Consider the following 13,628-nt stretch of genomic DNA (forward strand, 5'->3'; position numbering starts at 1 on the left):
CATCTGTTTGTGTCATCTTTGATTTCCTTCATCAGTGTCTTCTAGTTTTCTAAGAATAGTTCTTTTACCTCCTTAGGTAGGTTTACTCCTAAGTATTTTATTCCTTTGTTGCAGTGGTAAATGGGAGTGTTTCCTTAATTTCTCTTTCAGATATTTCATCATTCATGTATAGGAATGCAAGAGATTTCTGTGCATTAATTTTGTATCCTGCTATTTTACCATATTCATGGATTAGCTCTAGTAGTTTTTTGGTAGCCTCTTTAGGATTCTCTATGTATGGTATCATGTCGTATGCAAACAGGGACAACTTCTTCTTTTCCAATTTAGATTCCTTTTATTTCCTTTTCTTCTCTGTTTGACGTGGCTAAAACTTCCAAAAGTATGTTGAATAATAGGGGTGAGAGTGGACAGTCTTGTCCTGTTCCTGATCTTAGGGTAAATGGTTTCACTTTTTGACCATTGAGAACAATGTTGGCTGTGGGTTTGTCATATATGGCCTTTATTATGCTGAGGTAGGTTCCCTCTATGCCCACTTTCTGGAGTGTTTTTATCATAAATTGGTGTTGAATTTTGTTGAAAGCTTTTTCTTCATCTATTGAAAGGATAATATAGTTTTTCTCCTTCAATTTGTTAATATGGTGCATCACATTGAGTGATTTGCATATATTGAAGAATCCTTGTATTCCTGGGATAAACACCACTTGATCATGGTTTATGATCCTTTTAATGTGCTGTTGGATTCTGTTTGCTAGTATTTCGTTGAGGATTTTTGCATCTATATTCATCAGTGAAGTTGGCATGTAGTTTTCTCTGTGACATCGTTGTCTGGTTTTGGTATGAGGGTGATGGTGGCCTCATAGAATGAGTTTGGGAGTGTTCCTTACTCTACTATATTTTGGAAGAGTTTGAGAAGGATAGGTGTTAGCTCTTCTCTGAATGTTTAATAGAATTCTCCTGTGAAGCCATCTGGTCCTGGGCTTTTTTTGGAAGATTTAATCACAATCTCAATTTCAGTATTTGTGATTGGTCTGTTTATATATTCTATTTCTTCCTGGTTCAATCTCAGAAAGTTGTGCTCTTCTAAGAATTTTTCCATTTCTTCCAGGTTGTCCATTTTATTGGGAAATAGTTGCCTGTAGTAATCTCTCATGATTCTTTGTATTTCTGCAGTGTCAGTTGTTACTTCTTTTTCATTTCTAATTCTATTGATTTGAGTCTTCTCCCTTTTTTTCTTGATAAGTCTGGTTAATGGTTTGTCAAAATTTTTTTTTATCTTCTCAAAGACCAGCTTTTAGTTTTATTGATGTTTGCTCTTCCTTCATTTGTTTTTCATTTATTTCTGATCTGAGATTTATAATTTCTTTCCTTCTGCTAACTTTGGGTTTTTTTTTTTTTTGGTTCTTCTTTCTCTAATTGCTTCAGGTGTAAGTTTAGATTGTTCATTTGAGATGTTTCTTGTTTCTAGAAGTAGGTGTATTTCTATAAACTTCCCTCTTAGAACTGTTTTGCTGCATCCCATAGGTTTTGGGTCATCGTGTTTTAATTGTCATTTGTTTCTAAGTATTTTTTGATTTCCTCTTTGATTTCTTAAGTGATCTCTTGGTTATTAAGTAGTGTATTGTTTAGCCTCCATGTGTTTGCATTTTTTACAGATATTTTCCTGTAATTGATATCTAGTCTTATAGCATTGTGGTCAGAAAAGTTACTTGATACAATTTCAATTTTCTTAAGTTTAGCAAGGCTTGGTTTGTCACCCAAGATATAATCTATCCTGGAGAATGTTCCATGAGCACCTGAGAAGAAAGGGTACTCTGTTGTTTTTGGATTGAATGTCCTATACATAGCAATTAAGTCCATCTTGTTAATGTATCATTTAAAGCTTGTGTTTCCTTATTTATTTTTATTTTGGATGATCTGTCCATTGGTGAAAGTGAGGTGTTAAAGTCCCCTACTATGATTGTGTTATTGTTGATTTCCCCTGTTATGGCTGTTAGCATTTGCCTTATTATATACTGAGGTGCTCCCATGTTGGGTGCATAAATATTTACAATTGTTATATCTTCTTGGATTCATCCCTTCATCATTATATAGTATCCTTCTTTGTCTCTTGTAATAGTCTTTATTTTATAGTCTATTTGATCTGATATGAGAATTGCTACTCCAGCTTTCTTTTGATTTCTAATTGCATGGAATATCTTTTCCCATCCCCTCACTTTCAGTCTGTATGTGTCCCTAGGTCTGAAGTGGGTCTCTTGTAGACAGCATATATATGGATCTTGTTTTTGTATCCATTCAGCCAGTCTATGTCTTTTGGTTGGAGCATCTAGTCCACTTACATTTAAGGTAATTATCAATATGTATGTTCCTATACCATTTTCTTAATTGTTTTGGGTTTGTTATTGTAGGCCGTTTCCTTCTCTTGTGTTTCCTGCCTAGAGGAATTCCTTTAGCATTTGTTGTAAAGCTGATTTGGTGGTGCTGAACTCTCTTAGCTTTTGCTTGTCTGTAAAGGTTTTAATTTCTCCAACAAATCTGAATAAGATCCTTGCTGGGTAGAGTAATCCTGGTCATAGGTTTTTCTCCTTCATCGCTTTAAATATGTCCTGCCAGTCCCTTCTGGCTTGCCAAGTTTCTGCTGAAAGATCAGCTGTTAACCTTATGGGGATTCGCTGTATGTTATTTATTGTTTTTCCCTTGCTGCTTTTAATTTTTTTCTTTGTATTTAATTATTGATAGTTTGATTAATATGTGTCTTGGTGTGTTTCTCCTTGGATTTATCCTGTATGGTACTCTCTGCACTTCCTTGATTTGATTGACTATTTCATTTCCCATAATAGGGAAATTTCAACTATAATCGCTTCAAATATTTTCTCAGTCCCTTTCTTTTTCTTATTCTTGGACCCCTATAATTTGAATGTTGGTTCATTTAATGTTGTCCCAGATGTTTCTGAGACTTTTCTTAATTATTTTCATTCTTTTTTCTGCTCTGCAGTAGTTATTTCCACTATCTTTTCTTCCTGGTCACAAATCCGTTCTTCTGCCTCAGTTATTCTGCTATTGATTCCTTCTAGAGAATCTTTCATTTCATTTATTGTGTTGTTCATCATTGCTTGTTTGTTCTTTAGTTCTTGTAAGTCCTTGTTAAATGTTTCTTGAATTTTCTCCATTCTATTTCCAAGATTTTATATCATCTTTACTATCATTACTCTGAATTATTTTTTCAGGGAGACTGCCTTTTACCTCTTCATTTTTTTGGTCTGGTGTGTTTTTACCTTGCTCCTTCATCTGCTGTGTGTTTCTCTCTCTTCTCATTTTGCTTAACTTACTGTGTTTGGTGTCTCCTTTTTGCAGGCTGCAAGTTTGTAGTTCCCATTGTTCTTGGTGTCTGCCCCCAGTGGGTAAGGTTGGTTCAGTGGGTTGTGTAGGTTTCATGGTGGAGGGGATTAGTGCGGGATTAGTGCCTATGTTCTGGTGGATGAGGCTGGATCTTGTCTTTCTGGTGGGGAGGACCACATCCGGTGGTGTGTTTTGGGGTGTCTGTAACCTTATTATGATTTTAGGCATCCTCTCTGCTAATGAGTGTGGTTGCATTTCTGTCTTGCTAGTTGTATGGCATAGGTTGTCCAGCACTGCAGCTTGCTGGTCATTGAGTAGAGCTGGGTCTTAGCACTGAGGTGGCAATCTCTGGGAGAGATGTCGCTGTTTGATATTATGTGGAGCCAGGAGGTCTCTGGTGCACCAGTGTCCTGAACTCAGCTCTCCCACCTCAGACGCACTGGCTTGACACCCAGCCAGAGCACCAAAACCCTGTCATTCACACGGCTCAGGAGAAAATGGAGAAAAAAAGAAAGAAAGAAGAGAGCAACCAAACCAAAAAAGAAATCCACCAATGATAACAAGTGCTAAAAACCATATTTAAAAAAACGGACAGAGAGAACCCTCGGATAAATCACACAAAGAAGCATACACATCACACTCAGAAAAAGGGAAAAAGGAAAAAAGTATATATATATATCTACATTTAAAAAAATGGAAGAGAGAAACCAAATCAATAAACAAATCTACCAATGATAATAAACTCTAAATACTAAACTAAGATAAACATAAAACCAGAAACAAATTAGATGCAGAAAGCAAACCCCAAATCGACAGTTGCTCCCAAAGTTCAAGACCTCAATTTTCAGATGATGTGTTTTCTTTTCAGGTATTCCACAGATGCAGGGTACATCATGTTGATTGTGGAGTTTTAACCCGCTGCTCCTGAGGCTGCTGGGAGAAATTTCCCTTTCTCTTCTTTGTTTGCACAGCTCCTGGGGTTCAGCTTTGGATTTGGCCTCGTCTCTGCATGTAGCTCGCCTGAGGGCATCTGTTCTTCGTTCAGACAGGACAGGGTTGAAGTAGCAGCTGATTAGGGAGCTCTGGCTCACTCCAGCCAGGGGGTGGGAGGGTTACAGAACGCAGGGCAAACCTGTTGTGGCTGAGGCTGGCGTGATATTGCAACAGCCTGAGGCACGTCATGTGTTCTCCCAGGGAAGTTGTCCCTTGATCACAGGACCCTGGCAGTGGTGGGCTGCACAGCTCCCAGGAGGAGAGGTGTGGATAGTGATCTGTGCTTACACACAGGCTTCTTGGTGGCTGCAACAAGAGCCTTAGCGTTTCATGCCCGTTTCTGGTGTCCCTGCTGATAACCGTGACTTGCGCCTGTCTCTGGAGCTCGTTTAGGTGGTGCTCTGAATCCCCTCTCCTTGTGCACCCTGAAACAATTGTCTCTTGCCTCTTAGGCAGGTCCAGACTTCTTCCCAGTCTCCCTCCCAGCTAGCTGTGGCACACTAGCCCCCTTCCAGCTGTGTTCACGCAGCCAACCCCAGTCCTCTCTCTGGGATCTGACCTCTGAAGCTGGAGCCTCAGCTCTGAGCCACTACCCATCCAGCGGGTGAGCAGACAAGTCTCTCAGGCTGGTGAGTGCTGGTCAGCACTGATCCTCTGTGTGGGTATTTCTCTGCTTTGCCCTCTGCACCCCTATTGCTGCACTCTCCTCCATGGCTCTGAAGCTTCCCCCACCACCCCGCATCTCTGCCAGTGAAGGGGCTTCCTGGGGCATGGAAAACTTTCTCCTTCACAGCTCCCTCCCGCTGGTGCAGGTCCCGTTCCTATTCTTTTGTCTCTGTTTTTCCTTTTTTCTTTTGCCCTACCCAGGTACGTGGGGAGTTTCTTGCCTTTTGGGAAGTCTGAGGTCTTCTGCCAGCATTCAGTAGGCATTCTGTAGGAGTTGTTCCACATGTAGATGTATTTCTGATGTATTTGTGGGGAGGAAGATGATCTCCAGTTTTTACTCCTCTGCCATTTTGATGGTCTCTGCAAGATATATTTTGAAGGTAGAGGTAATGGGATTTCCTCACAAAATGAATATAGGGTATTAAATGAATAAAACAATCGGTAATGTCTCCAAGGTTTTTGTTTTTTTATTTTGCCTGACTAAATGGAGAGATAGAATTGTTATCAATTGAGAGGGAGGACACTGAAGTTGGAGCAGGTTTGGGGCATAGAAGTAGCAGTTCATTTGAACAGGTGAAGGGTGAGATGCTATAAATTATCCAAATGGAGATGCTGAGGACACAGTCGGGTATACAGAGTCAGAGCTTGGGAAACAAATTTGGTAACCATCAGCAAAAAGTTGGTATTTAAACCTATGAGACTAGATGAGATCATTAAGGGAGTGAGTGAAGATAGAGAAGAGAAGATCAAGGACTGAGCCTTGGGTTCTTCCATGTTATCAGTCTGGAAAAGAGGAAGCCCAGCTAATGACACTGAGCAAGAGTAACCTATGAGTTACAAGGAAAACCAAGAAATGGAAATGTGAACATTATTAAGGAATATGTAGTTAATATTCTCTTTGGGAACATTGGCATGCTTTTTTTTCTTTTGCCATTTTGTAAAGATTTTTATTATGAGCAGAGAGCTATGATTTTTGTTTTACAAGAAAGAACATGAACTATGAAGGCCAAGATCCTGAATAAAATTGAAAAATTTACCTCTAACCAACTATGTGATGCTGGTCAAGTGCTGTATATGTCTTTAACCCTCCATTTTTCATCTGCAGAATATAAATAATGGATATGTAAAATGTGTGCATATAAGAAACTTTACTTTTATCAATTTGACATAAAATATCCTATATCTTTCATTTCCCCTACATGCTATGAATAATTCCAATGTTTCTTCATATTTTGACTTGCTTGTTGTCATAAGAAAAATTATATGACTAATATGTTTTATAATTTCATAATACATGTTTAACTTCTAGGGAAACTGTGCTTTCTCTTATTTAACAGAAAAAAGTGTTTTGGTTCTTTACCCAAAGCCTTACATTTTCAGTTCTTACCTGTTCTGGCATATTATAATTTGTATAGTTTGTAACAGGTCTTTCTCTTTTGTTTCAAATGGAAATCAACTATTGTTGTGAAACATTTACAGACCTAGATTTCTTAGTTTCTCAAAGTCCACTTGTGTACTAACAATCTGTAAATCACTGAGCCTTAGAAGAGAGCTTCCCCAGGAAGGAAAACATAAAACATCAGAGGCATGAGATCTGAAATCTTTTTATATCAACACCCAGTGTTTAGATCTGGTTCTGTTTAACATTTGATTGGTAGAATCTTGTATCCTAGAAGAGTAGGTAGTCACCTCCTTCCCTTTTCCTCTCTCTGCCTCCATGCCCTACATAAACAAAACTAATATATTTCCTTCAAATCTCGTATATTGGAGCTTTACCCATCCTTTAATGTCTGACAAAAATACCACTCTTTCTATAAAAACGTTCTCATCTCAATCATTTGGAAATTTCTGATTATCACCATTTTATAATTATTATTATTTTTAATGGGGATATATGTATAATTATTTTTATAAATAAATTTTCTTGGACCATTTTATTAGATACTCAAAGGTAGAGACTAGGCCTTATGTATACACTTACCTCATATAATTTAAATTTAGTGGTTACTCAAATATATGGGTTGATACAACAATAGCAGAATACACGTTTTTTTGTGGTACGTGGGCCTCTCACTGTTGTGGCCTCTCCCGTTGCAGAACATAGGCTCCGGACATGCAGGCTCAGCGGCCACGGCTCACAGGCGCAGCCGCTCCGTGGCATGTGGGATCTTCCCAGACTGGGGCATGAACCCACGTCCCCTGAATCGGCAGGCAGACTCTCAACCACTGCGCCACCAGGGAAGCCCAGAATACACTTTTTTTAATGCACTATGGAATATTCACTAAGATAAGCTATATCCTGGGTCATAAAACAAACCTCAACAAATGTAAGATACTTGTAATTTTTATAGTATGTTCTATGAAAATAATAGAATCAAACTAGAAATTAGTCTAGTCTCTAAAAACGTCTCTATACTTGGAAATAGCCTAAATAATCCTTGGGTCAAGGAAGAAATCTCAAAGTAAATTAAAAATTCATAGAACTAAATAAAAATGAAAATACAACATATTAAAATATGTGAGATTCACCTAAAGCCTCTAATCAATAACGTAAAAAAAAATTTTTAAAGAATGACAAAAAAATAGGAAAAGAATAACAAAATATACCCAAAGCAAGAATAAGGAAGAAATCATAAAGACACAAGTAGAAATCAATGCAATTAAAAACAGGAAAACAATAGAGAAAATCAATGAAAAAAAAGTTGTTTCTTTGGGAAAAATATAAAATTGATAATGCTCTACTAAGGCTGACAAAGAAAGCAACTAGCAAAGACATAAATTACTAATATTAAGAATGAAACAAGAAACATCACTACAGATCTTGTAGTCATTAAAAGCATAAGAGGAGACTACTACAAACAATTCTGCAGTCATAAATTCAATTTAGAAGAAATGGACAAATTCCTCAAAACCCACAAGCTACTAAGGCTCAGTAAAGATGAAATAGTCAAATGAAATAATCTTATTACCTTTAAAGAAATTGAATTTGTAATTTAAAAGCTCTCCAAAAAGAAACCAGACCCAGATGTTTCACTGAAGATTTCTACCAAACAGTTAAAGAATACAACAATTTTATATAATCTCTTCCAGAATATAAAAGTGTGCAAAACATTTTCCAACACATTCTATAAGGCTAGTATCAACATGATATCAAAACCAGACAAGGACAGTACAAAATAAAAAGGAAAGAAAGAGGAAAAACATCTACAGACCAGTATCTCCATGAACTTACACATAAAAACTGTCAACAAAATATTAGAAAATTGAATCCAGAAAGGTATAAAAAAAGCATCATTACCAAGTGAAATCTATAACGGGTATGGAAGACTGCTTCAACATTTGAAAATCAATCAATTTAATTCACCATATCTATAAGCTGAAAAAGAAAAATCAAGTGACATATCAATTGACAAAGAAAAAGCATTTTAGAAAATCCAACATTAATTAATGATAAAAACTCTAAGCATATTAGTAATAAAGTGGAATTACCTCAACCTGATGAAGAGCATCTACCAAAATTTCCAGCTATCACCATGCATCAAGAGTGAAAGACTGCCTCCAACATAAATCACATGCTGGGCCACAAAGCAAACCTTGGTAGATTTAAGAAAATTGAAATCGTATGAAGCATCTTTTATGACCACAACGCTATGAGATTAAAAATCAACTACAAGAAAAAAAAAAAAAAACAGAAAAAACACAACCACATGGAGGCTGAATAATATGTTACTAAACAGCCAATGGATCACTGAAGAAATCAAAGAGGAAGTTAAAAAAAAAAACCTAGAGACAAGTGAAAATGAAAACAAGATGATCTAAAACCTATGGGGCACACTAAAAGCAGTTCTAAGAGGGAAGTTTATAGTGATACAAACTTACCTTGGGAACAAGAAAAATCTCAAATGAACAACCTAAACTTACACTTAAAGCAAGTAGAGAAAGAAGAACAAACAAAACCCCGTTAGTAGAAGGAAAGAAATCATAAAGATCAGAGCAGAAATAAATGAAAGACAGACTAAGAAAAATCAATGAACCCCAAAACTGATTGTTTGAAAAGATAAATAAAATTGATAAACCTTTATCCAGAATCATCAAAAAAAGGGAGAGGGCCCAAATCAATAAAATCAGAATTGAAAAAAAAGTTACTACAACCAGCACCACAGAAATACAGAGAATCATAAGAGACTATTATGATCAACTATACACTGATAGAACGGGAAACCTAAAAGAAATGGACAAATTCTTAAAAAGGTACAATCTCCTAAGACTGAATCAGAAAGAAATAGAAAGTGTGAACAGACTAATTACCAGGACGGAAATTGAATCAGTAATTTAAAAACTCCCAACAAGCAAAAGTCCAGGATCAGATATATATATACACATATATATATATCATATATATATATATATATATATATATGATATATATATAACTGAATCACTTTGCTGGACACCTGAAAGTAACACAATATTGTAAATCAAATATACTTCAATAGAAATAAATTAATTAAAAACAGAGTGGGCTACCTGGGTTCTTCAGTGGGGCTAATGGCTGACTCTGGGAGGGCTCACGCTAAGGAGTACTTCCCAGAACTTCTGCTGCCAGTGTCCTTGTCCTCATGGTGAGACAGAGCCACCCACCACCTCTGCAGGAGACCCTCCAATACTAGCAGCCTCAAGACATTCAGAAGACAATATTAAAGGGAATCATTAACAGCCTGTTACAAGAATGGAAAAGTCCATGAACAAAAGATTATCTTAGAGCATATTTTATACTTTTACAGAATCCTCAATTTAATAACACATCTACATATGTCATCTATGCTCACTTGCTACGACAGATAACTATGTTAGTGGAAGTTGACCATCATTTCCTAGTTCACTGGTTTAAAAAATTATCCCAGAAGAGTTTCAAACAATTGGTAGAGAGATTGCTGCAGTTTATTTCTTTACACCTGTTTCCTGCAAAGCCTGAAGAATTTCCACCTATATCAAAGTGTTCCTGGTGGATCCCATCATCATCTAAAGTGTTGGCTTTACTTAATACTGCAAACAATTTGGTTCTTCCTCCCCTTATTCCTTATACTGATTTCTATAATTCTACATTGGATCATATTGATCTCATGGAAGAATACCACACCTGGCAGAGCTTTGGAAATTCTCACAGCAAAGCCTGGTGGATAAAGTATCTAGAAGAGAGAGACCTGGTATGAATATGTTATTTCTAAATATGAAAGTAAGGTGGACATATCTGGTCAGCGATTCTCTTGATGAGTTAACCCGGAAAAGAGCAGACTTGCAAAAGAAGTTGAAAGTTACCTTTGTAGGGGAAGCTGGTTTGGGTATAGGCGGCTTGACTAAAGAATGGTTCCTTCTTCTAATTCGACAAATTTTTCATCCAGATTATGGCATGTTTACGTATCATAAGGATTCATACTGCCGTTGGTTTAGCAGCTTTAAATGTGACAACTATTCTGAATTCCGATTGGTTGGAATTCTTATGGGACTAGCTGTTTATAACAGCATTGCTTTGGATATTCGTTTCCCCCGCTGCTGCTACAAGAAATTATTGAGCCCTCCCATCGTTCCTAATGACCAAAATACGCCAGTAGGCATCTGCAGTGTTACCACTGATGACCTGAGTCAAATTATGCCTGAGTTGGCCCATGGATTAAGTGAACTCCTGACATATGAAGGCAATGTTGAAGAAGATTTCTATTCAATATTTCAGGTGTTTCAAGAAGAATTCAGAATAATTAAGTCCTATAATTTAAAGCCAGGTGGTGATAAAATTCCAGTTACCAATCAAAATAGGAAAGAATATGTACAGCTTTATATTGACTTTCTTCTCAACAAATCCATCTATAAGCAGTTTGCTGCATTTTATTATGGATTTCACAGTGTGTGCGCTTCAAATTTCCTAATGCTTCTTCGTCCAGAAGAGGTTGAAATTCTGGTCTGTGGAAGTCCTGAACTGGATATGCATGCCCTGCAGAGAAGTACTCAGTATGATGGCTATGCAAAAACCGACTTGACTATACAATACTTTTGGGATATTGTGCTTGGATTTCCTCTTGACCTTCAAAAGAAGTTGCTACATTTTACCACAGGAAGTGACAGAGTACCTGTAGAAGGAATGGCTGACTTGAACTTTAAAATCTCAAAGAATGAAACTTCAACTAACTGGTTGCCTGTGGCCCACACCTGCTTCAATCAACTTTGCCTTCCCTCCTACAAGAACAAAAAGGACCTGAAACAGAAATTGATTATTGGAATTTCAAATTCAGAAGGTTTTGGACTTGAGTAACCTAGAAGACTTGAAATATATTTTATATGTAGCATTCACTTCCCTCTCATTGTGCCTTTAAGCTTTTCATGCTTCTGTCTCAAAACACCTTGACAAAACTCACCAACTTTAAAATACTGATTTTTTAAAAATCAAATATGAAGTATGTTCAGTAGAGGCATGGTTTTCTAAAAATACAACACTGCTTGAGTGAGAAAAAGACCAGATGGCAGAGACAGGTGTGGGTCCAGTCCCTCTTTTTTATAGCACTTTATCATTCTCCATGAGTAGTTTGTCACAGGTGTTCCACTGGGAAAACATTGTGCAGTAAAGAATGCACTGATGACAAAGTGGAGACCAGTGGCAGCTTGTGTGCTGCTAGCACACCGTAGCAACACAGATAGCTACATTTTCATTAATGTAAGGCATGTAGCCATATTTTCATATAGCGGTTAAACAACAGTATAATTGCAAATGCAATTTACAGGGTTTTTTGATATACTGGCTTTCGTTCTCTAAGATTCTTTTCAACCATTGCTGAAAAGCATGTAAATAACTACATAATAGCCTGAGAATAATGGGATTTTGATTGTGCCATTTATTGCTAAAGATTTATTTTTACAAAGTAAATTCAGGGTTTTAGACGTGTATACAGCTTTTACAAATCAATAAAGATGATTGTATAAGGGTGTAAAAAAAAAACAGTGAAAAACTGAATATTTTCCCTCTAAAATTGGGATAAGGTGAGGATGTCTGTACTCACTACTTTTATTAAACTAGAAGTTCTAGTCAGTGCAATAGGGTGAGAAAAACATTAAAGAAATAAATTGGCTCTATTTCCATATGATATGATTGTTTACATCAAAAATCTCAAGGAATATACAAAAAAATTCTTAGAACTATTAAGAGATTTCAACACAGTTGCAAGATTTATGAGTGACACATAAAAATCAATTATATTTGTATATACTAAGAAGCAATCCCACTACTGGGTATATACCCAGAGAAAACCATAACTCAAAAAGATACATGCACCCCAATGTTCATTGCAGCACTATTTACAATAGTCAGGTCATGGAAGCAACCTAAATGCCCATTGACAGATGAATGGATAAAGAAGATGTGGTACATATATACAGTGGAATATTACTCAGCCATACAAAGGAATGAATGGAGTCATTTATAGAGACATGGATAGACATAGAGACTGTCATACAGAGTGAAGTAAGTCAGAAAGAGAAAAACAAATATCATATATTAATGCATATATGTGGAATCTAGAAAAATGGTACAGATGAACCTGTTTGCAAGGCAGAAATAGAGACACAGACGTAGAGAACAAACATATGGGCACCAAGGGGGAAAAGGGGTATGGAATGAATTGGAAGATTGATGACAAATACACACTAATATGTATAAAATAGATAACTAATGTGAATCCACTGTATAGCACAGGGGGCTCCACTTCGTTGTACAGTAGAAACTAATGCAACATTGTAAAACAACTATATCCCTATTTAAAAAAAAATTAAAAATCAAAAGAAACATGTAGAAATCAAATTTTTCTTAAAAAAATTATAATTGTTCCCCCAAAATAAAATACTCAGGTATAACTGTAATAATACATGTAAATGACTTTTATCCTAAAAATCACAAAATGTTGATGGAAGAAATCAAAGAAGACCCTAATAGATTCATGATTTACAATTCACATTCATGGATTGTAACACTGGACATTATAAAGATGTCAATTCTCTTTAAATTGTTCTATAGGTTTAACACAATTCTGTAAAAAAAAATGTGTCAAAGACATACTTGATCTTAGCCAATTTATACATTGTCCATATATACAGAGATTGATATTTTATCAGTATTTACAGGCATAAATTTTCACAATTTAACTCTCTTAATGTCATTAAATTTCTTCTCCCATTTCACATTGATATGGTCTAAAAATTACTTTTAATTAACCTTTTGCTGGGTAGAAAGTGTTAAATGTCATTTGGGATTAAGAAGCCTATAGATTTTGACTGATTTCCAATTTACAGCATTTAAAAAACTGTTATATAATATTTTCAATGCATAGATTTGTACACTTATTTCTTCAGTTTTTAAATTTAACAATAGTATGATTTACAAAAATGGGAGAGAGTTGTGAGCACTGAGAAGGTCCTTAGTTTTATTCCCAGCTTCAGATAGCAAATCTTGCAGTCATCTTCATGTGCTTTTATTCCACAGATGTTAAAGCTGTTTATTTTTAAATGTTTAGAATCACGTCTTCTTCTGATCTTTAAAACTCACAATGATTAGGGAATCTAGATTTTGAAATAAAGTACGTTCAAAGATA

General features: G+C 36.1%; 1 protein-coding gene across 1 annotated transcript; it reads left to right on the forward strand.

The window, feature by feature from the left end:
- Positions 1–5,598: 5,598 nt before the first annotated feature.
- Positions 5,599–13,282, forward strand: LOC309961763 (putative E3 ubiquitin-protein ligase HECTD2; the record flags this gene model as incomplete). Its single annotated transcript, XM_082839263.1, is given in 4 exon segments — positions 5,599–5,673; positions 9,666–9,737; positions 9,741–10,155; positions 10,158–13,282. Coding segments are annotated over 4 exon segments (1,707 nt in total). The 3' UTR covers positions 11,303–13,282.
- Between the last annotated feature and the right edge of the window lie 346 nt (positions 13,283–13,628).

This window comes from Leucopleurus acutus (genome assembly GCF_964270905.1).
Source record: "Leucopleurus acutus genome assembly, chromosome: 5".
Taxonomy (NCBI): Eukaryota; Metazoa; Chordata; class Mammalia; order Artiodactyla; family Delphinidae; genus Leucopleurus; species Leucopleurus acutus.